Source organism: Podarcis cretensis (assembly GCF_951804945.1).
Source record: "Podarcis cretensis genome assembly, chromosome: 5".
Taxonomy (NCBI): Eukaryota; Metazoa; Chordata; class Lepidosauria; order Squamata; family Lacertidae; genus Podarcis; species Podarcis cretensis.
In genome coordinates, this window is record NC_137174.1 from 20,562,212 (window position 1) to 20,589,786 (window position 27,575).

The 27,575-nt window shown below is 41.8% G+C and overlaps 1 protein-coding gene and 1 long non-coding RNA gene across 7 annotated transcripts in view; one reads left to right on the top strand and one right to left on the bottom strand.

Annotated features, from left to right (window-relative positions):
- Positions 1–27,575, top strand: part of LOC307215894 (heparan-alpha-glucosaminide N-acetyltransferase-like) — a 180,930-nt gene that overhangs the window by 60,661 nt on the left and 92,694 nt on the right. For all 5 annotated transcript variants that reach the window (XM_079975683.1, XM_079975685.1, XM_079975681.1 and 2 more), the window contains one exon: positions 3,296–3,378. In XM_079975683.1, the coding sequence (XP_079831809.1) occupies positions 3,296–3,378 (83 nt within the window). The remainder of the gene's footprint in view (positions 1–3,295; positions 3,379–27,575) is intronic.
- Positions 1,283–27,266, bottom strand: LOC307215986. 2 transcript variants are annotated; one of them, XR_013838844.1, is made up of 4 exons: positions 27,186–27,266; positions 26,594–26,644; positions 6,131–6,456; positions 1,283–1,420 (listed from the first exon to the last, which is right to left on the bottom strand). It is a non-coding gene; the product is annotated as an uncharacterized lncRNA (long non-coding RNA). The 2 variants fall into 2 exon arrangements; XR_013838845.1 differs by lacking the exon at positions 1,283–1,420 and having other exon boundaries at positions 6,001–6,456.

The following is a 27,575-nucleotide window of genomic DNA, read 5'->3' on the forward strand; positions in this document are numbered from 1 at the left end:
TAGCACCCAAAGCTGTTGCTGCTGATCTAGCTTGTCCAGTTTAGTTAATCCTAGAAGCAACTTGCTAGAAAATGGGTTGCCATAATTTTTGGAGAAACTGCAGCAATTATTTTACAGCAAGCTAGCAGTCTCTGTGCATATGCTGGGTTACATTAGCGCTTGCTCCTGATAGCCTAGAGCTCTAAAGCACCCTTCTTTGCCAAGGAGGCGGCGGCTATCTCCAATCTGGCATCTGAAAATGACAAAGCAATCTATCAAACAGAATTAGGCAGGCAGATCCTTCCTGTTCTGTTTAGCGTTGTAATTCAATATGGCCAAGCCAGAGGCCAAACCAGGAGAGAATCGTCCCTTCAAATCTAATGAAGCACGGCTCGCCTTTTGCATCCCACAAGCATTAGCATGTAAGCTTCCTCTATTTTTAAATGGAGATGGGCATACTGTACATGTCAAGCAGAATTTATCAAGGTATTTTGGAGACAATCTACATTGGGCAATAGTTCAGTGGTAAAAACACACTGTGAAATACCAGTTGTTGACTTCTGGATCCTTTGAAAAGAGTGTTTGATGTATGTTTGCACACTTAGGTTTTGATGCATTATTTCCTGTTCTGAGAAATATGGGCAGTGCCACACTGACATCCAGGTCTTAAAGTGGGCAAAAACGTGATTGTAAAAGAGTGGCACACAAATCTCTATCCGTGAGAAGCTGTGCATAAAGCAAGGTTCCAGAAACCATTTTAAAATTAATGGTCTTTTTTTTTAATCATCTGTTTGAAAGGAATGTGTTGCTACGATGCTTCCCAACATAATGCATTCCCAACATAGTGCATCCCAGAAATGTAGAATTCAGTATACCATCAAACTCAGCTTTCTATTAAAATAAGTTAGGAAAAAGCCAATGACTAGACCATATGGCTGCAAAGATTGGATGGAAAATGCAGAGACAACCTCATGATACCTCAGAAGTGTGGATATATATAAGGTGGGAAAAATCCTGCTTGGAACTCCAACCTCTGAGCAATACAAAAGAGCCATATTCACAATTCACAGAGAAACAGATTGGAATGATGTAAATTGTAAAACACCCAGAGAAACCACATTTGGGTTCTTGCTTTGGACCATAAATGGTATTCTGGGAAAAAAGTACCTGAAATGGCAACTTGTGAGCTAGACAAACCAACCAAATTTCTGAGTAGTAATAATAACTGCTAACAAACTGCTTCAATTGTCCATTTAACAGTAATGGAGTAAGGCACCGGAGAGGCATAAAACTTCAGTTTGCACCTTCAAAATCCCCGAGGCTGAATCTCACCTCTTTTACACAGAATCTGCCTCTACTAGGATGAGTGCCAGATGAGGAGTGTGACCTTGGGAAGTCATAGGGGCTAGCTCGATAAAGATTATGACCGAGTGTGCGGCAGCTGTGGGGAAAAAAAAGAGAATTCCATGTTAGGGATCATTAGGCAGTGCCGAAAATAAAACTGCCAATATCATAACACCATTATATAAATCTATGGTGCAACCACAGTTTCAGTCCTTTGTACAGTTAGTGAAATGAGAAGTTTCCCCACCACTCGCATCACAATGCCAGAACCTGGGGCATCCAATGAATGAACCTGAATGTTATATGATTTGGATAAGGACAAACCACAGAAACTACGTCTTCACACAAGACATAATTAAAGTATGGAATTTGCTCCCACAAGATGAGTGATTGCTACCGACTGGGATGACTTTAAAAAAAGGTTAAATGAGTTCATAGAGGTTAAGGCTTCCAAGATCTTATGGCTCTGTTTTACTTCCATGGTGAGAGGCTGTGTGGCACTGGATACCATTAGCAGGGAATACCAAGTGGAGTGACTACTATTGTACTTCTGAGCTGCCCCTAGGCATCTGGTTTGCCACTGTGAGAATCGGGTGCTGTACTAGATGGACCTTTGGTCCGCTGCAACAAGACTCTTCTTATGTTCTAATGTGTGAATTGGAGTGCTTTGCCTGGCTTGCAAATTGATGTTACAGCCCATACCAGTCACACGTTACTGGTGAATTTAGTTAGTTTGACTGGCTCAGAAGGAGGCATTCTGGGCTGTTTACACAGAAAATGGTTTTTGTCCTGCAATGCATATTGAAATATGGTTTCTGTGGAGGTTTTGTGGCTTACTTCATCGTGCCCACTGGGTCCAATGCGACATTAATTTGGCTGGCTCTGCTGGCTCAGAACATGACATTCCATTTTTTGGAGTAGCACTTGATGCTTGAAATGAGTATTGGGGCATGGTTTCTGTGGATGAACCGTGGCTCATTGCATCAATCCAAAATGCTTTTAATGCTTGGAATGGATATTTGACCATGATTTTTGTGGAAGTTTTCTTCAGGATTCCTTTCTAGACTTGTGTGACTGATGAATTTGGTTAACTCAGTTAGCACAGAAGTTGGCATTTTAGGCCATTTTATGGTGGGGAATACCATTTATGGCCCAGAACTAGTATTGGAATGTGGCTTCTGTGGACATGTTGTGGTTTACTCATTCTGACGAATTTGGCTAACTTTGCTAGCTTGGAAGTCTCCATTCTAGGCCTTTCAGTTGTGTTCCAGATGGGTTCTGGCAATGAAGAAGTTAATAAGTGTGTGTGTGTGTGTGTGTGTGTGTGTGTTCTTAAGTGTCTCTAACACATTGCAGTTTTTGACAGCAGTTTTATGTGTAAGGGGGTCATTCTGGCCCATTCTGCACCAGCTTTGACACATCCTCCAAATTCTTAATGTGGCAAAATTATTATAATGACCAGCTTGAATGGGAACTGTCTTTTCTAACAGTTCAAAAAGAGGCCAACATATGATGCCCCCCTGCAGCCCTTGTGCTGTTTTCCCAAAACTGCTTAAGCAAAGCACTGGGCTTTGGGAAGGAGGCACGAAGCTCTGACAGGGTCCTAGAGCCCTCCACACCTTCTTCTCAAAGCTGGGAAAGTGCTATCTAGACTTTGGGAAGGAAGTGGGAAGCCTCTAGGAACCTGTCAGAGTCCTCATGCCTCCTTCTCAAAGCCCAACACTTTGTTTACCTGGCTTTGGGAAGGCAGTTGGAGGACTGTGGCCGAGGTCAAATATTCCTGGGGGTTGCCAAAAAAGGCCTTGAGGGACTCATGTTGGACCACTTTGCTCTAAGTAATTAGCAAAACTCTAATCTTACATCAATGCTGACTTCCAGCTTTTTCAGTCTTTGCCATGCTCTGACCCTCCTTGAATGGAGAACTTGACTGTCAACAAAGGTACATCACTCTTTTCTCCACTTTCCCTTTTAGGAACTTCATTCTGCAGAGAGCCCAAGACCGGTGGAGGAGAAACCCAAATGCCGAAGACTCCTTTCCCTGGACACATTTAGAGGGTAAAGTCCTGCACCATGTTGATTTGCCATAGTCTTTAAAATTAATTTTTACAATACAGTGGTACCTCGGGTTACAAACACCTTGGGTTACAAACACTTCGGGTTACAGACTCCACTAACCCAGAAGTAGTACCTCAGGTTAAGAACTTTACCCCAGGATGAGAACAGAAATCGCGTGGCAGCAGTGGGAGGCCCCATTAGCTAAAGTGGTTCCTCAGGTTGAGAACAGTTTCAGGTTAAGAACGGAGCTCTGGAATGAATTAACTTTGTAACCAGAGGTACCACTGTAGATGAATTTATACAGTTTATCATTTAAACTTGGAGCAGTGTTTATATCGTGCCTTCTTACTGAGGAATGGGGGGTGCAATGGGTTATACAGGATTCTTAAGCCCCACCTTTTCTGATGGCTGCAAATGCTACTGAGATGTTCATTTTGGGATTTAAGCAGAAAATGCTCACACACCTTCAGACTCATTCACTTAATCATATGGTCTAGAAACTTGGTTTTAAAAAACAAAAACAAAAGAGTTGTTGGCTGGTTTTGAATTCTGGTTTGTGCTCATGTAACTAAATGAGGAAAACAGTTTTCAGAGCAATACCCTAGATACTGCTATAATATAAATAGTAAGAGAGCAGTAATGTTAATGCCATTTTGAGAAAAATGGTGGATTACTCGGATTCATAAAGACATGAGAGATAAGCAGTTGACCAGATCTTTTCCATGTGCTTCTGCAACTTCATTTTCTTATTACTGTAGTTGTTACAATCCCACTGGAAGTAAAAGGTTAACATTGTTACTGCAGTGGATTTTCCCCTACCCTACTGCCTGATGAGCTAGTAAGTCTCTCTCTCTCTCCTTTATTAAAAGATTTTTCTTAGGTAGCAAAGGTACATATGATTCTGTTTTCAAATCACTGAGTCCTTCATACAGGTCAGTTACATTCAGAGCGAGACATTACTGTTATAGGCAATACGTAAACAACAATAGGAAATGGAGCCAAGCCAAGAATCAAACCATTGGCATTTTAGATACAGTGATATTTTCCATTGTGTCTGTTCTACACTGCCATTTTTAAAGGACAGAGTTAACGTCTAGTAGCTGGCAGAGGGAGCTTGTGAGTACATTAACTACTTAGCTAGTTATGCTGTTAAGAAGGTGCAGAATTCATTAGAGGTACATTGGGTACAGGCAACACCCCCATTTATATGGAGGGATTATATTCTGAGGCATTGTGTGTGTCAGTGAAATCACATATATTTGAAACACCATTGGAAAAGCCCTTTTGTGATATTTTTGTGACGTTTTCAGGTTACTTCCAGGTTTGGCACAATGCATGCTTGTGTGATCAAGCATATATTGAACGAGCCAGTTCCCAGGATTCCTTTGGGGAAGCCATGGCTGTTGAAGTGTGGTAAAAGAGTGCTTTAAATATATGGTAGGGTGAGACTGCTGCTTGTCTAAGGCAATCAAGGGAGTTCATAGCGAGGCAAGATTTGAACCAAGGACTTCAGGCTCACAGTCCACTCTCTTCAATGCCATGCTACCCTACCTCAGTACTAGCAGTGATGGGGACACGGGTGAGGCTGTGATCTACACCACTGAGCCTCTTGGGTTTGGTGATTGGAAGGTTGGCCATTTGAATCTGTGCACATGAGGAGGAGGGAGCTCCCATTGCTCTGTCCCAGCTCTTGCCAACCTAGCAGTTCGAAAGCACACCATGCAAGTAGATAGATACTGCTGCGGCGGGAAGGTAAACAGCATTTCCGTGTGCTCTGGCTTCCGTCACGGTGTTCTGTTGCACCAGAAACAGTTTAGTTATGCTGGATGCTGACCCGGAAAGATGTCTGCGGAAAAACGTTGGCTCCCTCGGCCTGAAGCGAGATGAGTGCTGCACCCCATAGTCGTCTTTGACTGGACTTAATTGTCCAGGGGTCATTGACCTTTTACCTTTACTAGCAGTGATGTGACATGCTTGTTTTGCTTCTGTTTAGTCTGCATGCATGCAAGCAAATGTACAGTTTCTCCTAGGTGGTTTCCTACTAAGTAGCTGCTAACTGGGATCCTATATAATGAAAAGGCACAGAGGTCATGAACTGGTTAGGAGGCAATTTGGTTCCCTTCCCGCATGCCTGCCAGGTCACCAAAGATATCAGCCTGCTCTGGCTGAGCAGCTACTACAATGAGCTGCTTGTGGATTCTGAAGGAAAAGCAAGCCAATATAGCCCAGTCTGGCTGCCTGAGCGACACTTAATTGCATTTCATGGCATCTGATGCTGCATGCTCTTCCAGGGAGGAGATGGTGCAAAGCTAATGCTGTCACCACCATGTATTGTAATTAAGGTGAGAGATAATGTTATGCCATTTGGAAAACAAGATTTAAGCAAACATGTACTCAGGAAAGAAATGAGGCTTTAGGACATATTTTTCCCAAAGGGATAGCAAAAGGGTCTTATTAATTTATGGCATTTATATCCTGCCCTTTAGCCAAAAAGGCTCTCAGAGCAGCTTACAGAACTCTGTGCTAAGATGGTCCTTGCCCTCCAGCTCGCAATCTAGACATGGCACATGAGGTAAAAGGAATGGGAGGGAGAAAGGAAAAGCAAGCTAAGTTTTTTTAAAAAAAGTTACAGTTCTTATAATGCAGTTATATAGTTTTGCTTATGCAGATTCTGTCTTTACAAGAGCAACAACTCCCTGTCAATGTCAGTGGTGGTTCTGGCTGCCTTGCCATTGATAAAAAGGAGTCTCACCCCAGAAGCAGTCTTTCTCCCAGATCAGCTGCTGCAGTAGCGGAGCTGGTGATAATGTCTGCATTATTCCATCAGACTTGATAGAACTACGTTGATGACAGTTAGATGCCTTCCAGGTGGGGTCTGGATGGAATTAACCTTCTCCCTTGCCATGTCCATGGCAGTTCTTAATAAGGCATAACAGTATGTAAAGCAAAGGTGGTCATATTCTTCTTCAGGCAAAGGGAAGCAACTTCCTCTGGTGTGGATTTTGGGTAAGGGCAGCAGAGTAGAAGACAGATCTTGCCATGTTGTGTGAGTCACCAAGGTTTCTTGCTCAGGCGCCACTGAAATGAACAAAAACATAGCAGTTGCATATCAATGAGCCTTGAGCTAGAAGAACTTCTGGAGAACTTAAGAGCCCTGTGAATGGATCAGACTGTTGAGATTCCTGCATTGCAGGGACCCTTCCAACTCTACAGTTCTATGATTTGGTGATTCCTCTCTAGTTTAGCATCCTGTTACCCAAAGTGGCCAGCCAGCTGCCTTTTGAAAGATTATAAACAGGGTAAGAAGGCATTAGACTCTTTCTGCTATTGCTCCCCCAGTAACTGGTATTCAGAGGCATGGTACCTCTGATCGTGTAGGTCATATACTGCCATTGTGCGAATATGTCTAATCCCCTTTTAAAACCATCCAAGTTGGCAGCCATCATCACATCCCAGGGTAGGATATTCCAATCTAAAGCTACAGAATGTAAGAGTTCACATTGCCTGTTCTGAAGCCCCTGCCATTTTGTCATTTTAGATGAGTAAGGGGGAATATTTATCTCTACCCATTTTCTTCACAAAGCATAATTTTATCAACCTCTTTGTCTTGTCCTTCCTTTCCAGTAGATTCTGCTCCATTTCAGTTAAGCATTAGGGAGGTCATTTGAATTTTCCCTTCTGGTATCAAAAAATATTGAGCAGGCCCTGATTTAAATTGATGCAAAAACTGAATGTTCTATAAACGTTTGCTGCATAACTCCCCCCCCTTTTGGTATAACAGGCTGCCAAATACTCTTTTTTTAAAAAAATAATATTTATTAACATTTCCAATAAAAACATACAAATACAAACAGCAACAATAAAAACAAAACAAACAAAAAAAACAACAAGTATAATTTCAAACCTTAATTTTCTCAACCTATTTTCCCCGACTTCCTCATACCTCCCCGTTTTGTATTCTAATTTCATTATCCAATCAACAAATCCATTCCCTTGTTTCCCAAAAGTTTTTTACTAATTCCATTCCTTTTCTTAATCAAGGTCTCTGAAAACCACATTATTTTTAAACCCCTGTCAATCTAACATTCACTAATCTTATAGTATTTATTAAGGTAGTCTTTAAATTTCTTCCAATCTTCTTCCACTGTCTCCTTCTCCTGGTCCCGGATTCTGCCCGTCATCTCTGCCAGTCCCATATAGTCTGTCATTTTCATCTGCCATTCTTCCAGAGTGGGTAGATCTAGTTTCTTCCAATACTTGGCAATAAGGATTCTTGCTGCTGTTGTGGCATACAGAAACAAAGTTCTATCCTTCTTTAACACCACATGGCTAACCATACCCAGGAGAAAGGCCTCTGGTTTCTTCAAGAAGGTATATTTAAATACCTTTTTCATTTCATTATATATCATTTCCCAGAAAGCCTTGATCCTTGGGCACGTCCACCAGAGGTGAAAGAATGAACCTTCATTTTCTTTACACTTCCAACATTTATTATCTGATAAGTGGTAAAGTCTAGCAAGCTTGACTGGGGTCATGTACCACCTATAAATCATTTTCATAATATTTTCTCTCAAGGCGTTGCACGCCGTGAATTTCATACCGGTGGTCCACAACTTTTCCCAGTCAGCAAACATAATATTGTGTCCAATATCTTGCGCCCACTTAATCATAGCTGATTTAACCGTTTCATCTTGCGTGTTCCATTTCAACAGCAAGTTATACATTTTTGACAAATTCTTAGTATTGGATTCTAACAGTTCTGTTTCCAATTTTGACTTTTCCACCTGGAAACCAATTTTTCTACCCAGCTTGTAAACCTCCATTATTTGATAATAGTGAAGCCAATCTCGCACTTTGTCTTTTAGATTCTCAAAACTCTGCAATTTCCACTTATTACCCTCCTGTTCTAGGATTTCACAATATTTTGGCCATTTAGACTCCGTATTAAGTTTTTTCAATGCCTTTGCCTCCATTGGTGACAGCCACCTTGGAGTTTTATTCTCCAACAAATCTTTATATTTAATCCAGACATTATACAATGCTTTCCTGACAATATGGTTTTTAAAGCCTTTATGAGCCTTAACCTTGTCATACCACAAATATGCATGCCACCCAAAAAAGTTATTAAAACCCTCCAAATCTAAGGTGTCTGTGTTCTCAAGAAGCAGCCAATCCTTCAACCAGCAGAAAGCTGCTGATTCATAGTAAAGTTTCAAGTCTGGCAGGGCAAATCCCCCCCTTTCCTTTGCATCAGTTAAAATCTTAAATTTTATTCTGGGTTTTTTGCCCTGCCAGATAAATTTAGAGATATCTCGCTGCCATCTCTTAAAACACTCCATCTTATCAACAATTTGCAATGTTTGGAACAAAAATAACATTCTAGGCAATACATTCATCTTAATAGCTGCAATTCGACCAGACAAGGAAAGCTTCATGTTTGACCAAATTTCTAGATCTTTTTTCACTTGATTCCAACATTTCTCATAATTATCTTTAAATAGATTCATGTTTTTAGCTGTCATATTAATCCCCAAATATTTAGTTCGAAAGCACCTCCAGGTGCAAGTAGATAAATAGGGACCGCTTACCAGCGGGAAGGTAAATGGCGTTTCCGTGTGCGGCTCTGGCTCGCCAGAGCAGCGATGTCACGCTGGCCACGTGACCCGGAAGTGTCTCCGGACAGCGCTGGCCCTTGGCCTCTTAAGTGAGATGGGCGCACAACCCCAGAGTCTGTCAAGACTGGCCCGTACGGGCAGGGGTACCTTTACCTTTACCTTTTAACCACAGTTAAACCTGTTTCATTCTGAAACCTCTCCTTCTCCCCTACTGTTAAGTTTTTCTCTAATACCTTAGTCTTTGATTTGTTTAATTTAAATCCTGCCACTTGACCAAACTCTTGAATTAATTCCAAAACCCTTTTGGTGCTAGATTCTGGCTCTTGTAATGTAAGTACCAAGTCATCTGCAAATGCTCTCAATTTATATTGTCTCGCTCCGACCTGAACCCCTTTAACCAGCTGGTCTTTTCTTATCATGTTGAGCAAAACCTCCAGGACCGAAATAAAAAGTAATGGGGAAATTGGGCACCCCTGACGTGTCCCCTTTTCTATCTTAAATTCTTCTGTGACTACATTATTTACAATTAACTTTGCTTTTTGTTCAGAATATATTGCGCCTATACCGTTTTCAAAACCTTGGCCTACCCCCATCCCATGGAGATTCTTCTTTAAAAAGGTCCAGGAAATATTGGCAAAGGCTTTCTCCGCATCCACAAATATCAGAACAGCTTTTGTGTTTATGTTAACTTCTAGCATTTCCAAAATGTCTATTATATTCCTTACATTATCTGATAAATGTCTTCTCGGGAGGAAGCCCGATTGATCCCTATGAATCTCCCCCATCAAAACTTTTTTCAATCTCTTAGCTAAAATGTCGGCAAAAATTTTGTAATCCACATTTAATAAAGAGATTGGACGATAGTTGTTAAGTTGGGTCTTTTCAGTCTCTGTCTTTGGTATAAGCATGATATAAGCCTCTTTCCACGTATCAGGTGCTTCTTTCCCCTCAAGGATTTCATTACAGACTTCCTTCAAAGGTTGTATTAACCATTCTTTTAAAGCCTTGTAATATTTGGAAGTCAGTCCGTCAGGTCCCGGAGATTTGCCCAGTTTCATGTTTTGAATGGCATCTTCTATTTCTTGTTCAGTTATTTTCTGATTCAGAAGCACTTTGTCTTGACATGAAATTTCCTTCATCCCATTTTTCTTCAAAAATTGTTCTATATCAATCTCTTTTTCTGGCCCTTGTGTATATGGTTGTTTAAAATATCTCTGGAAGCAGCTTCTAATTTCAGTTGGATTGTTTATGTTCTTTCCATCCACTTCTAAATTTGTCACTGTATTTAGTTTTTGTCTCTTCTTCAATTGCCAAGCCAACAATTTCCCGCATTTATCAGCGGATTCAAACGTTTTCTGTCTCATTTGTTTAATTTTCCATTCTATTTCTTGGTTCATCAGTTCCATGTATTGCATTTGGCATAATTTAATTTCTCTCAAGATCTCCTGAGACTTTGGTTTTGATCTCAATTTCTTTTCTCCTTCTTTAATTTTTTCTAATATCTTATCCTTTTTCTCGTTTTGGCTTTTCTTCTTTATTGCATTTTGTTGTATCAAGAAACCTCTCATAACCACTTTGCTTGCGTCCCAGATTACTCTTTTTTCCACATTAATCCTCATGTTAATTTCAAAATAGTCTCTTAATGTTTTTTTGGGCCTTTTTACAAAATTCTTTATCTCTGAATAATGAGTCATTCATCCTCCATCTGAAAGTGCCAGCTGTTGTTTGATTCATCTCCATCTTCACAGCGTTATGGTCGGAGCAAGTCTTTGGGCAGATTTCCACTTTTTTTATCTTTGATGCCAGTCCTCTAGTAACCCATATTTGGTCAATTCTAGTCCAGGTCATTTTGGCTTCAGAAAAGAAGGTTCCTTCTCTTTCAAGAGGATTTTTTAATCTCCAAATATCAACTAAGTCCATATTGTCAGTCATTTCAAAAAATGTTTTTGGTAGCCTTCCGTCTTTAGAAATTACTTGTCTTTGTGCTTTATCCATGTTTGTAGAGACAACTCCATTCATATGTCCCATCAAAATTATATTTGAGTCCATGTAGTCCAGCAAAATCTCATGCAACTTTTTAAAAAATTCAGATTTGCCTTCATTTGGTGCGTAGATTCCTAGAATCAAAAATTTCTGGCCTTGTACTTGGATTTCAATTGCCAGATATCTTCCTTGTTCATCTTTAAATATTTGTTTCGGCATCAATCTATCCTTTGCATATATAACCACTCCTCTTTTTTTCACTCTGTCAGATGATATAAATTCATGTCCTAGTTTTTTATTGATAAGTAGTTTTCTATGTGTTCTTGTCACATGTGTCTCTTGCAGGCAAATCAAGTCCAATTGTTGTTTCTGTAGAATATGAAAAACGTTCTTCCTCTTCCGAGGAATATTAAGTCCATTACAGTTCCAGCTCAATAATCGCAGGGCCATGATGGGATTATTTACTTACTCCTCCTACTGCTCCCAATTGTTGCTCTTCTTCTGTTGGTGGCTGTAGTCCAAACGATAAATTTGCCAAGTCCAATATTCCTTTTCCTGGTATTGTTGGCTCTTCTCCAAGTTCTGCTTCCTTCACTAAGTCTTCTTCGTGATCTCTCAAGAATTTGTCTTTGTCACTCAGTGTCCTTAGTCTAACTTTCTTTCCTCTGTATTTGAAAGATAGGCCTTGGGGGAATTCCCACCTAAAGAAGATTCTGTTTTTTTTCAGTAGTACAACCAGCTCTTTGTAGTCCTCTCTTGCATCTAGAATGGGCTTTGGGATATCTTTGAAGATCTCCACGAAAGAATGCTCAATTTGCAGTGTATTTTGATAGTGCAAATTTAAAATTTTATCTCTTTCCTCCTTTGATCCCAAAGTAATCAAGCAGTCTCTTGGCTTGTTCTTTTTTTGTCTTATTCCAAGTCTAAATGCACTGACAATCTTAACCTCCTCCCCCTGCAGGCCTTCTTGCCAAAAGTCATAAAATTCTTTTGTAATAAAATCCACCAGGTTATCCTGTTCACTTTCTGGGACAAATCTTAATCTTAAGTTGCGATCCCTCCTTTGAAGATCTATCATAGCAAAGGATAAATCATGGTCCGCCAGTTTCTTTACAACCGGTGGTATTTTTCCCTGAACTTCAGTTGCAATCTCCCTTGCCTCCTCAGCAATCTTTCGAGTAGTAGCTGATTCCTCTAGGAGTCTCCCAATATTCTGAGCATTAGCAGTAACTTGAGTTCCCAATTCTTTTAGACTGGAAGTATTCAGATCAAGTTTTTTTGAGATCTCAGCTACTTGCTTACTTGTATCAGTCCCTTGTTTCGTTAAAAATTCCAGAGATTCATTTATTTTTCCAAGAGCTTTCGCCAAAGCATCTTCTGCAGACATAGCTTTAGGTTTTGTTTGTGAGGCCGCAGCTGCTCCTATCACTGAGGCCCTTCTTGGCTGTGTAGTGCTGTAAGTTTTGCCGGATCTGAGGTTTTTCTCCTGAGTCTGATCTATCTTTCCTTTGCCATCTGCCATGCCACTATCAGCCAGGCCAAGGTCAGTCCCACACTCCTAGATTTGTTTTTACTAGTAAATTTCCAGTGGCTCAGCTTCTAGTTGCTTAGTTGTTTCTCACAATGTAACAAAGTCTCCTCTAGGGGGGGAATTCCCAACTTGCATTCACAGTTCACAGTTCTTACAACAGATATATTGTCTCAAAGTCCCCCCCTGTCTCTTTAAAGGGGAAAAAGTCCCCAGTTCCAGCACTTTTTTCCTAGTTACAAATATGTAACAGTCCAGGTAAAAGTCCTCAACACTGTATCTTTCCCATTATTTCAAGGCTCTCACTTTCAGGCTGCCAAATACTCAACTAGTACATTTGGCATCCAAATATACAAAAATTCCTTTGGTCAAATCTGAATCCTATAGGGCACTTCATATAATAATATCCAGGTCTAGCTCCCATTTGGATTTTAATGTTACAAATGGCAGACTTGACTTGATCCTAACCCATAAAATAGAGCAGTATCACCAAAACCTCATGTAAACACAACTAAAAAAAAGTAGGCACAATACATACTTTTCTATAATAACCCAAATCCAAAAATATTTGGGGCTATTCAGCCTTTCTTCAAGGACATATTTGATGCTCAATGTAGCTGCATTTGAATAGCCTTATAGGTACAACGAGTCAATGCTGAATCAATTCCTCTGTTGCTTGGTTACAAGGCAGATGATTAATCAACTAAAATTATTTAATTAGTGGGCAACTTTATCAGTCATATAAGACTATGGATTGTACTAGCCTGGTTCTCATTCTAAAACACTTACAAACATATATTTAAAATGCTTTAAATGTGATCCATAAAGATCTTCTTAGGGCAACTGACCTAGTTGAGCACATTGATCAACTAGAGTCTCCCATCCCACTCTATGCATTATGTTGATGAGACAGATGTATAGCTGGCAATCTACAGATATTCCCACTTGCTTAATGAAAATCTGTTTTCTACACTGTCATTGTCTAGGACCGAATATATCTATCATTCTCAACAGGTTCCGGCTTCGTGCTGTACAATGCAGTGATGTGGAACTCTCATGATTGCTAATGCTAAACATGAGTGATGTGTTAATATTCCTTGCTTCACCAAATAATTAGATCTTTCATTTTCTCCCCGAGGCCTTCTTTCCCTCTGGAACCTCTCTCTATTTCTCAACAAATCATTTCCCCTCCCTTTATCTGTTGCCCTTTTTATGGTTCCAAGATTTGTGTAACTGCCATCAGTTCTTTGGCTTGCTTTGCTAAAATGCCAGTAAGTGGCATGCTGCACACTCTGTGATGTTGGCTTCCTTACTGAGCTGCAAACACTGTCCAGTAGAAATGTGAGCTTTCCCCTGATCTTCCCACTTTGCCTTTTGTGTGTGTCTGGGATAATAAAGTTCAGACTAAACCAAGCCACTGGACCTCTGCAAGAGTGAAGGTTCCTACCTTAGAAATGTTGCAGCATCCGAAACCATCTCAGATGGCTTAGGGTGGGGAACTATCTAAGGACCTAATGGAGACCTAAAGGATAGGTTGTGATATTTGGGCCTGGCACTGATGCTTTAGTTCCTAACAGTGACCGTGGATGCTAAGAATATAAATTGCTGTAGGATCATCAGGCATTAGAAATGAACATAGCAGCATTGAAAGGCAGGCATGGAAGGTGGGCAGAATTTCTGCATCTCAGCTCCCTCAAATGTTGCCACAAACTCCTCAGTCTGTCCTCCATTTTGAATCATGGAGTTGGAAGGGACCTGAGGATCATCTAGTCCAACACCCTGCAATGCAGAACCATGCAGCTGTCCCTCACTGGGATTGAACCTGCAACCTTGGCATTATGAGCACCATGTTGTCATAAACTGGCAGGACAATGGGGAGGAGGAAGAGGATCCTGGTGATGGGTGTACCCTATGGTTCAAGACAGACACTCTAACCAACTGAGCTTTCCAGCTCAATCCAGATGTTGTAGCTCAGGGATGGGGGAACCTTGGGCCTGGGGCCAAACAGTATCTAGCCCTGGGGACATTTCTGAGCCACCCTGGAATGTGTCCTTGAGCTCTGACAATGCCCCATAGATGGAGGTTAGGGAGGGGGTTGTGAACATCTGCAGAAATCAGGCACTGTGCAGAGGTAAAATTTGCATTTATTACTATGTCTGCTTTTGCCCCTGACCCTGGTCATCTTTGGTATGTGACCTCTAGAAGACTGCCCAGCAAGGAATGCAGCTTTGGGGCAGAAAAAGAGTCCCTAGCCCTGAGCTAGATGGTAAATGTCAAACAGTGTTTCCTCAGAGTGGTCAAAGCAGTCTTGATGGGCTGACTCCTGCTGGTGTGGCTTCTGTGGGAGTAAGAGGCTCAGGTGTCTTTGCAAAGAGTACTGTACATTGAGACACATTGCACCCCCACCCCAGTCCCTGCACTAAACAAGCCTTCCCTTTCCATATGCATTGGCTGCTGTTTTGCTAGTGCTGTGCTTATTTATCTCATAAAATGCACACACTGATAAATTGTAGGGAAAAACCTCAAAGCAGTATAATCAGCATTCTCACTGACTTAGGGAGTTGGCAACCTGTATGCTGACTAGGCAGTTTTAGCCAGATGTGTGCCATCTGTGTAACAAATTCAGGCTGAAAAGGGTAACCTGTGCAACTCCTTGCCACTCAGCTCTGATTTAGAGGCTGACTTCCAATGTATTTACAGTTGGGGGTGATTTCATCAACATGAACCCCAGTGGTGAAACAAAACAACCAAAACCCTGCAGTGCGCTGCGTCTATTCAGCTATTCAGCCATAGCAAATGGTGCTGCTGGAAAGAGGCAGGTAGTGATAAACTGACTTCCAGCACCGGGCTTGAATGACCCTAAGGACTAGATTGCACCGATGTTATTTAAGCTTCCCAGTATATGAATCTTGGGTTGTTGACATGTCATGTGACATACGTGTCATAATTCATTACTACTTTGACTTTTTCAGCATAGGATGCACTTACAAACATGTGGCTGAAATAGTTGTATTAATCTTTCTTTGTGGGTCAGAAGTCATCTGTTTGTGGCGGGTAATGAATCATGAATCAAGGTCCATGACTTGATGTAATGCCTTTTCATATAGTAAAAAGCAGCACTGAGTGTGTGCACAGCCAGCATGGCATTCTCCTGTGTGCTAGTGTCCTGGCTGCCCTGAATTTTAATACATTCCTCCTCCTGCATCATATAGATGAGGTTAGAGTCCATTGATCTTCTCCTCATTTAATTAACATCTTGATTTTTCCTACAGGTTCAGGATATGCTTTGATCTCTTTTGATCTTGATCTGCATCTAAATAATTGAGGCTTTGGTAGAAATCTTTTATAAATGAGCTAATCATTGTACATTAAAACCTATTAGAGTCAATCTATTTTATTCCCATTGGGGGAGACCAAGTGCAGCAGGAGGTATGGAAACGTACTCAGCTGTGTCAAAAGAAGCAGCTATAGAGGTCTTAGACCAAGCAGCGCTCTTCTGCTACTTTCCTGTAATTCCATTAAAAACCCCTGTTATGCAGTGAGGTGAGAATGTTCCGCTGCTAAAATTGGAGGCTAACAGCCATTCTACTTTTAATTTACTTTTTGAATGGGACCTATTAAAATTAGGAAAATACATGTAAATATACATGAGCAGCTTTATATATGTAAGCAATATTGGCATTGATTTGAGGAATCAGATACTCTATTTTTCAGTTCCAAGAAAATCAAGAGTGGTTTGCAATTAAGAAAAAATTAACTCAAACTGCAAAATGCTAAAACGCTACTAAAACCGCGGAATAACTATCTCTGGGCGCTTACTCAGGGTTCATATTTCCTTTGGCACAAGGTCACAGCGGAGATTGTAGTGTCTTTATGATAAATGGTTTATTTACACATATATGCAATCTGAGCCAGTGATGAAGGGGTTCACAGCATTAACACCCCCAAAGGCTCTTGTTTCTCCCATGGTCATAGACTTGGATTCAAATAGAAATCGAGCATTGCTCTGTCTCTCAGACTTCTCAGCCAGCAGCTTTGCTGCCGGCTTCTAGCTCACATCATTCAACTCTCAGCTCTGCCTTTGTCTTTCTAACTGCCCACAAGTTGAAGGAGGGGACCTCACCCATTTTCCACCTTGCACAGAGCCCCTTTCCTTTGTTCTCTTGATGGCTATTCCAGGAATTTGAATCCTTGATTAAATTTTAACACTTGCTGGATTAGAAAGGTCTCAGCGTACAGCCTACTCTCCCCACAAACTCATAACAGTGAGGTTTAACCATATCCCCACAACATGGTTGTGACAATAATTCCCCTCTCGGAAGCTGATGGTGGAAGCCTCCATGGACACTGATGGAGCTTGGCCAGCAGGTTAAGTCTTCAGAGCGTTCCATGCACTCCCATTGAATTCAACAGGGAGGGAAGCAGACTGAACCCCACCACTTTGCTGCTGCAAATTGGGACAGTTTAATTCAGCAGCAAATGTTGGGGAACTGGAGGTGTTAGCACAGCCGAAAGTAACAAGAGATCTGGCAGAAAAGAAGATCTGAGGTTCATTGCGGCTTGAGGATTAAGACTCCAGTCTAAGGATGTAGTAAGGGAACTTGAGAAGTGGCGAGGTAGAAAGGACCAATCAGGAGACTTTACAGTTGCCACAATTGCTCTTTTGTGCTAGTCTGAGGATTGTTGCTAACCAATGTAACAACTGAGGTTTCAGAAACAATGGGTGCAAGACCTCTTCACAAACTACATGCCAACAAACTAGGTTTGGAACCAGCTGTTTAGCTGACAGGGAAGGGAGCTGTAGCTAATTCTAACATTTATTGAGCATTTGTTCTGATGTTTGTGGGGTGGTTATACAACAATGAGCATTCATCCCAATTTGCTTGTGGGGTGTTTAGATGTCTTCTGTTTGCCATTTGTTCAATACATTTCCTTGTCACTTTCCAAACTGCAAAAAGTCTGGGTTTTTTTGTTTTTTGTTTTAATAAAGTGGATTTGTTGTGCTATGGCAACTGAGGGCTTTAATCCACTTTAAATGCACAAACCTAAAGTTTTGATAAACAATTGAGTCACACCGCAAAATCTTGAGAGAGTGTAGCCACTTGATACATGTTTGCGTTTGACTCATTCAAAGTAGGCACACTTTTCCAAAATCCTAAGTTCAGATATAAAAACTCACAAATGCGTGAACTGACGATGGAACTAAGGCTAGAACCTCATTCTGGTATAGGCAATTATCACCTAGTTTTGTCTAGAAGGCAGCTGCTTTGGTTCATGTTCAAAGGCTCCCACTGGGACTGGATAGTGGATATCAATGACAGCTGGCTTGGTTGATATAAGACTTGTTTAACTGAGGGGTAGAATGGGGAGGGGAGGCTTAAAATGATCAATTTTTATGACTAGCGTGCAAGTTGAGTATTGTGCTTATGTCACTGTGTGAAATACACCCGTGTGTTGGCTGAGATGTACTCCTGCTGTGAAACAATAAGGTCTTGACCTTTTAAAGCAATTAACCACCGCATATGTGTTTAAACTTTTAACTCCAGTGGGATTCCTCAGATGTTGAGAGTTAAGTATGTGCTCGGATCAAAGGCTGGCTTTTTTCAAGTCCTAACGCCGTAATACTAGCTAGTGATTTTTGGTGCCTGCCTTCAAGCACTTTGCTATGTGAAGGTTAGATCCTTTCAAAGGGTTTCAGGTTGAGCATCAAAATATTTAAGAGGGAAAAGAAAATGGAAACCCAAAGAGGGGAAGAGTGAATTGATTTCCTTGCACCTCAACAGGTTATAGTATGCTTGAGCTGGAGGAAGACACAGCTGGTTGGTTGGTTGGGTGGCTGGCTGGAACATTCCTGTTAGGCTGAAAAAGATTCCCCACCCATGCTCTAAGGGTCACATTCCTTTGTGAGGACTCTTCTGGGGTGTGGTCAGACTTATACCACTCTCCATCCTCCATTCAGATAGGGAAGGGTATTATCACAGGTCAAGAAGACATTCCAGCCTGGTAAAATTGGTAGACAAAAGCATACAGCAGGGTCAGTGAGAGGTATAGCCTGTACAGAGTTCTGATAACCAGATGTAGAGGTCTGGAGGGCTGCATTTGACCCAAAGGAGGACTGACATTCCCTGCTTCTGTGTTAGGGGGTGAGGATATACAGCAACATTTCTTGAAGGCTCCACTTGTACATATGTTATCGTTAGTCACATAGCCTTTCTGAATGTCTTAAGAAAGAAAGATGCTTCAGGACCGTAACTTCCATATATAAGAAGCACTTCAGATATGACATCTACTACATTCAACGTATATACAACGTTGGAGGTTTCCTACCCTCCTTTTTACTGCTTTCAAACCTGTGGTTGCACAGGAAGGAAATAATTCACTCTTAGCCCATATGTATTTTAACTTATTGGCAACTGCTAATATTTTATAACTGCCACCACCAAATTTATCCAGGTCAGCTTGGATGTCCAACGCAAACTCAAGCTGTAGGGAGGAACGGCTTTAAGGTCTGAGATCCATCTGTCTGTTCCAGCCATAATTTCTGAATCCCTCTTCTCTAATCTGGGCATTAAGTTCTTTCAAAGAAGCGTGTAACCAAACAATCGAAGCAGGATATTTCATAAATCCTGGGCCCAGACTGATAAAACTGTGACACAAAGAGGAAACAGGCAAAAGACAGCTCAAGACAGCAAAATACAAGATTACTTAGGTGGATTGCCCTTCTTCATTATGTGGCTAGGATAGAATTACTAAGCAGGGCCTCAAAACATCCAGGTTCCATCCTTTGCCTTAAGCCATTTCCAAATAGATTTGGCTGAATGTTCCCTGGAACAGCTCCAGCACAGCATGTTTCTTTTAAGAAGGTACTGGGAGAGTAAATGCGAAGAGAGAGTTCCCCTTCCCCACCTGATTATGAGCCCACCTCCTTCTTAATACTTAAAATGCTTCACAGTTGCACAAAGGTTATCCACCCACCCTGTTGATGTAATCTAGCCATTATTTTACAAGTGAGAGGAGAGGCTGCTAGAGAAATGTTTTTGGATAGCCAGGCTGTAAAGCTTAAACCAAGTCTGGTGGAAACTACAACCTTCAAATTGTTACTGGACTACAGCTGTCTTCATCCCCAACCATTGACTTTGCTGACTGGGGCTGATGGGAGTTGAAGTCCTGAAACATTGAGGAGGGGGGCGTTTTACAGGTTCCCCACCCTGGTTTCAACTGATCTCTGACCTGGAAGAAAAACCTAGGTAAACCACATGTACTACAGCTGGATAACATCTGATGCGTAACATGCTGATTGAGAGCTGAACCAGAGAGTCAACGAAAGGATAGAATGTCACCCTGACATCGCTATGAGGGACATGGAACAGGTGTTTCAGAAATTCTCTAGAGCAGTCCAGGTTGCCCAAATTGAAAGTAAATGGAAAGGGGTGGGAATGGGGATACAGGCTTCTGTAGTCTACATAACAGACAAAGGAATCTATCCAATAACTAGAACAGACACGAGTTGCTGACTCTTCCCCACCAACTCCACCCTGGAGCTTTGCCCTTTTCATAATGGAAGCTATTATGACAAGCTGGGCAAACATTGGAAATTGTGGCGAATATAGGTCAGGTGCATCATAGCCCTGTGGACTCTTCTTGCATCTGAGAAGAAACTTCTCGGAACATTGTTGATTGTCTCTTTCTAAACAAAGCAGATATTACGAAGGGACTATAGGTCTGTAGAGCTAAGACTGGAAGAAATTTAAGGACTATCTACAAAAACATTGTAAACTGTATGAATGTTAAGAAAGATGTAAGATTAGCAAAAACATGGCTTCAACAAACTAGGTATAAAGAATATAAATTTAAATTTAATTGGAAGACGAAAAGATAAATTTTGGATAAGTAACATTTTATGATTAAGTTTCAATAAGAGTATGTTAAATCCCAAAATTTGAGATATTAATATTGGAAAATTATATTATATGAATTAAACCAAGTTAATAATTTGCTGGCAAAATTTATGAGTTTAGAAGGCAGGAACAAGGGTTGTGAGGAAGTCCAAAGATGAATATGAAATGTGGATATTGGAAAAGATTGTGTTATTATCTATGTATTTTATTGTTAAACTAAAATTTAATAAATATTATAGGTCTGTAGAGCTCTCTCTCATCCAAAGGGAACAAACTCTGTAGCATCTGCTTTGGAACTTCTTGCCATTTGGAATTGGGGAGTGAATAGCATTACATTATTCATCTATACATGCCCCTGAAGATTTTTTTTTTTTTTAAAAAAAAATCAAAATGCATTAGGCAAGTGATAAAAAAAAGGCAAAGGACTCTTAACAGTTAAGTCCAGTTGCAAACGACTTTGGGGTTGCAGCACACATCTCGCTTTACAGGCCGAGGGAGCTGGTGTTTGTCCGCTCTGCAGACAGTTTTTCCTGGTCATGTGGCCAGCATGACTAAGCCGCTTCTGGTGCGATGGAACACTGAAACCAGAGCAGCGCACGGAAATGCCATTTACCTTCCCGCCAGAGCGGTACCTATTTATCTACTTGCACTTTTTGGTGCACTTTCGAACTGCTAGATTGGCAGGAGCAGGGACCGAGCAACGGGAGCTTACCCCATTGTGGGGATTCGAACCACCAACCTTCTGATTGGCAAGCCCAAGAGGCTCAGTGGTTTAGACCACAGCGCCACCTGCATCCCTAGGCAAGTCTTAGGTATTAATAAGTCACTATTTTAAGCTTTGCCTCTCCTTTCCCCCCCTGATTTCACTCCCAGGCTCCCAGTCCCTTTGTTCCCTTGACTGCCTTTGTTCTTGCTGAGTGCTTGTATCCTGTTCCAGCCTCTTCTGGCCACAGTCCTCAGTAGCTTAGGCCATGGATGGAGAACATGTGGCTGTCCAGTTGTTGCTGTTGAACTCATACTCCCACCAGCTCCATCAGGACCAGTGTTTAGGGATCTGTGGTTTGGCAACATCTAGAGAGCCACAGGTTCACCATGCCTGGGTTAGACCCTGGCCTGTGTTGGTTTTTGCCTCCAGATTTCCTCCCCTTGCTTTGTGACTCTTTTCTCTCCTGCTCCAGCATTCTGCCCCACTTCCTCTTCCAGACCTGCTAGCATTGATACTTTCAACATTGTGTGCACAGCTGGCTGTCCATAGCTCAGCAGAGAGGAAAAATAGAATGTGGGGTTCCTTTATAAAGTGGGTATTGGAGGCATCATTGTTTGTGGATATGAGAACTCATATTGTTAATACCTTCCATGCCCCCCAACCTGGCACCGAGCATTACGTGCTATTCGGGTCATTTGGCCTCTGCTCTAATTTATTACCTATTCATTGCTCTGCAGAGATTACAGGGTACTATGTGAAAGACTTTGACTTATTGTATTTGCAAAAGCCATATGCATTAGTGGGAAATGTGTGCCAAATATGTTCCATGTAAGACTTTGAAATAAATTCAAGCAACCTTCAGCTCCTGCACAATAGTTTGTGAAGTTGCTGAATGAAAAACTTGTGGTTCCCAGCAAAACCACGGGTATGCAGCCATCTTTCCTAGTTTAAACAACCAATAATGCTTCCCTAAGAGTGAAAAAGAACCTGACGCTTTATAGCGTTATGGTCCTGGAAAAAAAAAAGAATGAGTCTCACAGGAGCCACAAAAAACAAGCTGTCATCTGTACAGTGAGGCTTTGAAGTATGTAGGGCTATTTGTTTTGCATTTACTGCTCCTCGTTGTCCATGTTCATTCTTCTCTGTGAGCTTCAGCCGCTAAGTGAAGAAAGCAGTCTGTACAAGTGAAAGCTAAAGAGCAGTAGCCAAAGTGCACCTTGTGAATGTGAAATCCAACAAGAAAGGACTGGCTTCTTAATTGTATTATCTTTAAAAACATGACTCGGAGACCACAATGCATATCCCACCTTGACATTGACCTTCATTCCTCTGTCACTACAGCACTAAGCTGCCTGATGGGATTTTGTCCTGCTCTGCCACTAGTACCTGGAACTTCCTTCTAGAATACCTGTGCAGTTCACCCTTTCTTTTCCTCTTGAAAGAAAGTTGTGTATCCATCTGATCAAACTTAATTTCCGGTTTATTTTTGCATTTCTGTTTCCTCTTTCTCTGTGATTTGATATGCTTCCCTCTCCTCCCACACACCTCAGTTTAGATTGTAAGCTGCTCAGGGCAGGGGCCTGTCCTCTGTTGTTGTTACTCAGTAAGTTCTATGAATACTGATGCCACTGCACAAATAGAAATATTATCATAGAATGGTGCTGGACTATCTTTTCCTGTTTATAAACTCCCCCCTTTCCCTATTTATTAACTTGAGTTTTAGCAAAGCTTGTAGCATCCCTGATGGCTTACAGACTGCAGTCGGCGAGCTGCCAAGTGCTTTGGGCACAACCCAGTAATTTTCTTAAGGGTATGCAGAATTTGTGTATTAGTCCTATTAAGAGTTTCAGACCAGTTGCCTTTGACAAGGGCAAACAAGGAGGTTTTCATGTTAGCGGGTTTTACAGCCACCGAGAACTGAAACGGGGGATCAGCAGGTGTCAGATTTGTGGCTGAAGTGACTCACTTCAGGCGGTATGATCTGGCAACATATAAAGTAGATGAACTGCGTTGTCATGCCCAGTGGTGCTGCCCACACCACCAAGGGGATTGTGCTGGGTGGCAATGCCCCACACAGTTTTGCTAGTCTGTGCATTTGATTACAGTCATACCCGGGTTACAGCCGCTTCAGGTTGTGTCTTTTTGGATTGCGGACCGCCGAAACCCAAAAGTACCGGAACGGGTTACTTCCGGGTTTTGGTGGTCACGCATGCGCAGAAGCACTAAATTAAACTTTGTGCATGCGCAGAAGCACTGAATCACAACCCATGTGTGCGCAGACGCGGGTTGCGAATGCTGTGGGTTGCGAACGTGTATCCCGCACGGATCATGTTCGCAACCCAAGCGTCCACTGTATTTATCTCAAACATTTATTTATTTAATCAATTTACAACATTTATATGCCACCCAATAACGTAAGTCCTTTGGACAGCTTCTAATAAAAAGTAAGACAAATATGTATAAAAAGTGATAATTGATACATAACTGCAGTATAAAATCTGACATCAGAAAACCAGCAATAGAAACCAAAACAATGAAGCTCATAGCAGCACTCAAATATCATAGATCTTAAAATGCAAGGGAAACCTCAAAGATCTGAAACTCATTAAAATATTGTAAAGCAGGGCTTTTCCCCCAGTTGGAACTCACCCGAACTCTGTTCTGGCAACTCTCAGGTGTGTGCCATTCCTATTATAAGAGAACAAGGCAGGTATTCATGGTGAGTTCTGGCACCTCTTTTTCTAGAAAAAACCCCGCTGTAAGATCAAAAGCTTGGGTGCCAGGTGGGCCTCCTTGGAGAGGGCATTCCAGAGTTAGGGTGCCACCAGCTTCCAGAAGGCACTACTGGACCTCACTGGTATTCCCAACTTGTACTCAAGGTGGTTTGTGGTATGTTTCAAAGTACAATAAAAAAGAGTTACAGGGAGGATCAAAAGAGTTTATAAGCCTCCCCCACAATCTTTTCTTGTACTAACTGCCACTCTGCTGCTGAATCCATGGGCCACAGTAGGTCTCAGAGGGAATGACCCCAGCTTTAAAATGGCTCCAGGAGCAGACAGAGATATTACAAGAGTGGCATATTGTGAAGCCATAGGGAAGTCCTCGCTGCACTGCTAGGGTAATTTGAGATACCTGATTTGAGACTGGAGGACGAAATATGAGGACGACCTAGGACAACTGGGAGGCTGTACATCCCCTGCTGTCCACAAATGTCAATAAGGCAAGTGGGCGACCAACCAGGCCTCATCCATCAGCCAAAGAAGGAGTTCAGCTCCAACTGCTAGTTCCCTTGAAAATTCAGGAGCAAAGGCAGTGGGGGGGGGCACTCTGGCCCCACCCACATGCCAACGGAATAAGAACCTCCAACTGCTCTTCAAGCAAGAACTAAGCAAGGGAAGATCAGCCTCACCGCAGTGGAATATAATCACCCACTTGTAGTTGACCACTTTGTTTTGGCCTTGAAGAACCGATCTCCCTCCTCTGCCTCTTTCCTTCCACTCCCCTTTCCTTCTGCCACTTGCCTTTTTACTTTATAAGCCTGATGGCAGGTTTGTTGTTGTTGTTGTTTAGTCGTTTAGTCGTGTCCGACTCTTCGTGACCCCATGGACCAGAGAACGCCAGGCACTCCTGTCCTCCACTGCCCCCCGCAGCTTGGTCAGACTCATGCTGGTAACCTCGAAAACACTATCCAACCATCTCGTCCTCTGTCGCCCCCTTCTCCTTGTGCCCTCCATCTTTCCCAACATCAGGGTCTTCTCCAGGGAGTCTTCTCTTCTCATGAGGTGGCCAAAGTACTGGAGCCTCAGCTTCACAATCTGTCCTTCCAGTGAGCACTCAGGGCTGATTTCCTTCAGAATGGAGAGGTTTGATCTTCTTGCAGTCCATGGGACTCTCAAGAGTCTCTTCCGGCACCATAATTCAAAAGCATCAATTCTTCGGCGATCAGCCTTCTTTATGGTCCAGCTCTCACTTCCATACATCACTACTGGGAAAACCATAGCTTTAACTATATGGACCTTTGTTGGCAAGGTGATGTCTCTACTTCTCAAGATGCTGTCTAGGCCTGTCATTGCCCTTCTCCCAAGAAGCAGGCGTCTTTTAATTTCGTGGCTGCTGTCAGGTTACCTGCTGAGAGGTAACCTGGCAGGTTACCTCTCTCTTTTTTTATGTTAGCCATTTTGGGAGGGAACAATTGCCTTAAAGTAGGGTGAAAATAGTTAGTAAATAAGCAATGTTGATTAGGGTGTTTTGAAGAAGGCTGCAGCACAGGAGACATGCGCAGAAAAGGTTTGCTACGACTCTACACTATGTTTCATCAGTCTTGGTTTAATCTGTACAATGGTCTATTATTTTATTTGAGTTTGTATTTCACGCTATCCTAGAGGATAGGTTATATAACACATTACCTAAGATGAAGAAAGAAGCAAAAAACATGAGGCCCATTTCAATGGTGAGAACCTTCAGGCAGATGATCCAGTGTTTCCACAAAACTTCATGTGTTCAGAAAGCTTCCCTGTTTTCTTTTATAAACCACTGAACAGCAAATCCCTTGTATGTGTGGCTTCTTTCTCCAGTCATAGAAGAGAATGTGAGTATTTCTAATTGTACTGTATCAGACCAAGCTAAGATGTATAAAATTTTAGAAATTACCTAGAGATTATTGAAAAATGTTTCTCTGAACCTTGGAATTCTGTTGTGGTGAAAGCCTTTGCAGAACAATGTACATTATATATTTTTCTCTCCCTCTGCTGGACCACTGCATCCAATACACCAGTGAATTGTAATCTTCCTTGGATGAACGAATCCCCAGGTGTCTTGATAATAATTACGACATGTTGCACCATCTGTTGAGATCAAAACTCGCTTAACTCTCCTCATCCTTCTTTAGGACTGTTTAGATTTCTCTGCGATTTGTGTATTGTTTTCTTCTTTTTTGAGAGCTGCTTGACAGATCTCTTACTGTTATCTATGCCTGTGATCTTTGCAAAAGAGAGGGGGGAGAATTCCTGTCTAGGAAATGAATCTTGGGATTAATGCAGCCCCATTGCAGAGGATAATTTTTCTGGAATTCAGCTACAGGATCTCCACTGTATGGGTAGACAAGATGGATGCGGAGATAGAACTACACATTGTTTTTAAATGGCTGAGGAGAAGTAGCTGGAGACAGGAAAAATGTGATGCCTGTCAGGCTTGTAAGAAGCAAAAGCTTGGGTGTATTAAATGGAATATTATTCTGCAGTGATTGCTTTTTCAAGAACAAATCTTAGGTAATAGGTAGATGCGGTCTATGTTAAAGGATGTAGGCACTGTCAGGGAAGTCATAGAAAGCAAGGTTCTGCCTCAGCTCATTACATCTCCTCGCTGTCTCCTGATTAAATGAAAGCACGTTTTAGATACAGTAACTTTGGCCTGGGTATTTGTGGCATTGTTGTGCATGTAATGGTTTTAATAAATTTCATTTGCCGAACCAAACAGAGGCACTCACCAGCAGACTGAATGATGGCTGGAGTGTGTTAACTCTTCAGGAATCAACTCTCTGAAACAAGGAAGAGAGAGAGACAGAGTTGTATTAGGATGTGCAGAGTAGAAGTGGTTCCCTCTGCCCTCATATTTACACAGGATTATAATATGCGCAGTGTGCACTGGGTAACTGAGTAGTAATATTTGCACTGTTAATATGTTAATAAAAAAAAAAATCCAATTTGCATTGATTTAAACATTTTCTTGCCCATTCCCTAGCCACTTAAAGGCATTTTGAACAAAAAGATCTTACATGAAGTAATGGGGGGAAGTGGGTGTGCAGAAAGAGAAAAGAGGTTGGCTCCACCCATTTGAGCTCTGGCCCTGCCCACTTTTACCTCCACCTCCACTGGCATGCTGTCCCCGACAGATTACCTCGCCCATGATCTAGGCCAGTCTTATGTATTGTGGTGGGAGAATGGGGAGGAGTTGATGCTTTAGGTATGCTGGACTCGAGCCATTTAGTGTTTTATAGATAATCATGAGCATCTTAAATTTTGTCCAGAAAACAATAGGGAGCCAAGAGCCAATAACTGCCCAATCTCTAATTTCCATACTCACATGCCATAATTCAATGCTTTCAGTCTTCCAGCACATAATATGGGGAGGGTCTGGACCTTGCACTAGTCTCTAGTAGTCAAGAGAAAGCAGGCCAGTTGGTTTCAAGTGTCAGTGAATCAGTGTATCCCAGAAGGCCTTGTGACATCATAGAGACTGATGGGTGACACTTCTCAGATGCATGCAAGTGTGTCTGGTCCAAGGGTTAATCCCCATCATCTTTTATGACAGGGATGAGGAACCTGAGGCCCTCTAGATTACAACTCCCATCATCCTGACTATTTGCAATGCTGGCTGGAGTTGATGGGCATTTGAGTCCAGCATCTGGTGAACCATAGGTTCTCCAATCCTACTTCATGACTTGGCAAGGGATTCTGGAAATTAGTTTT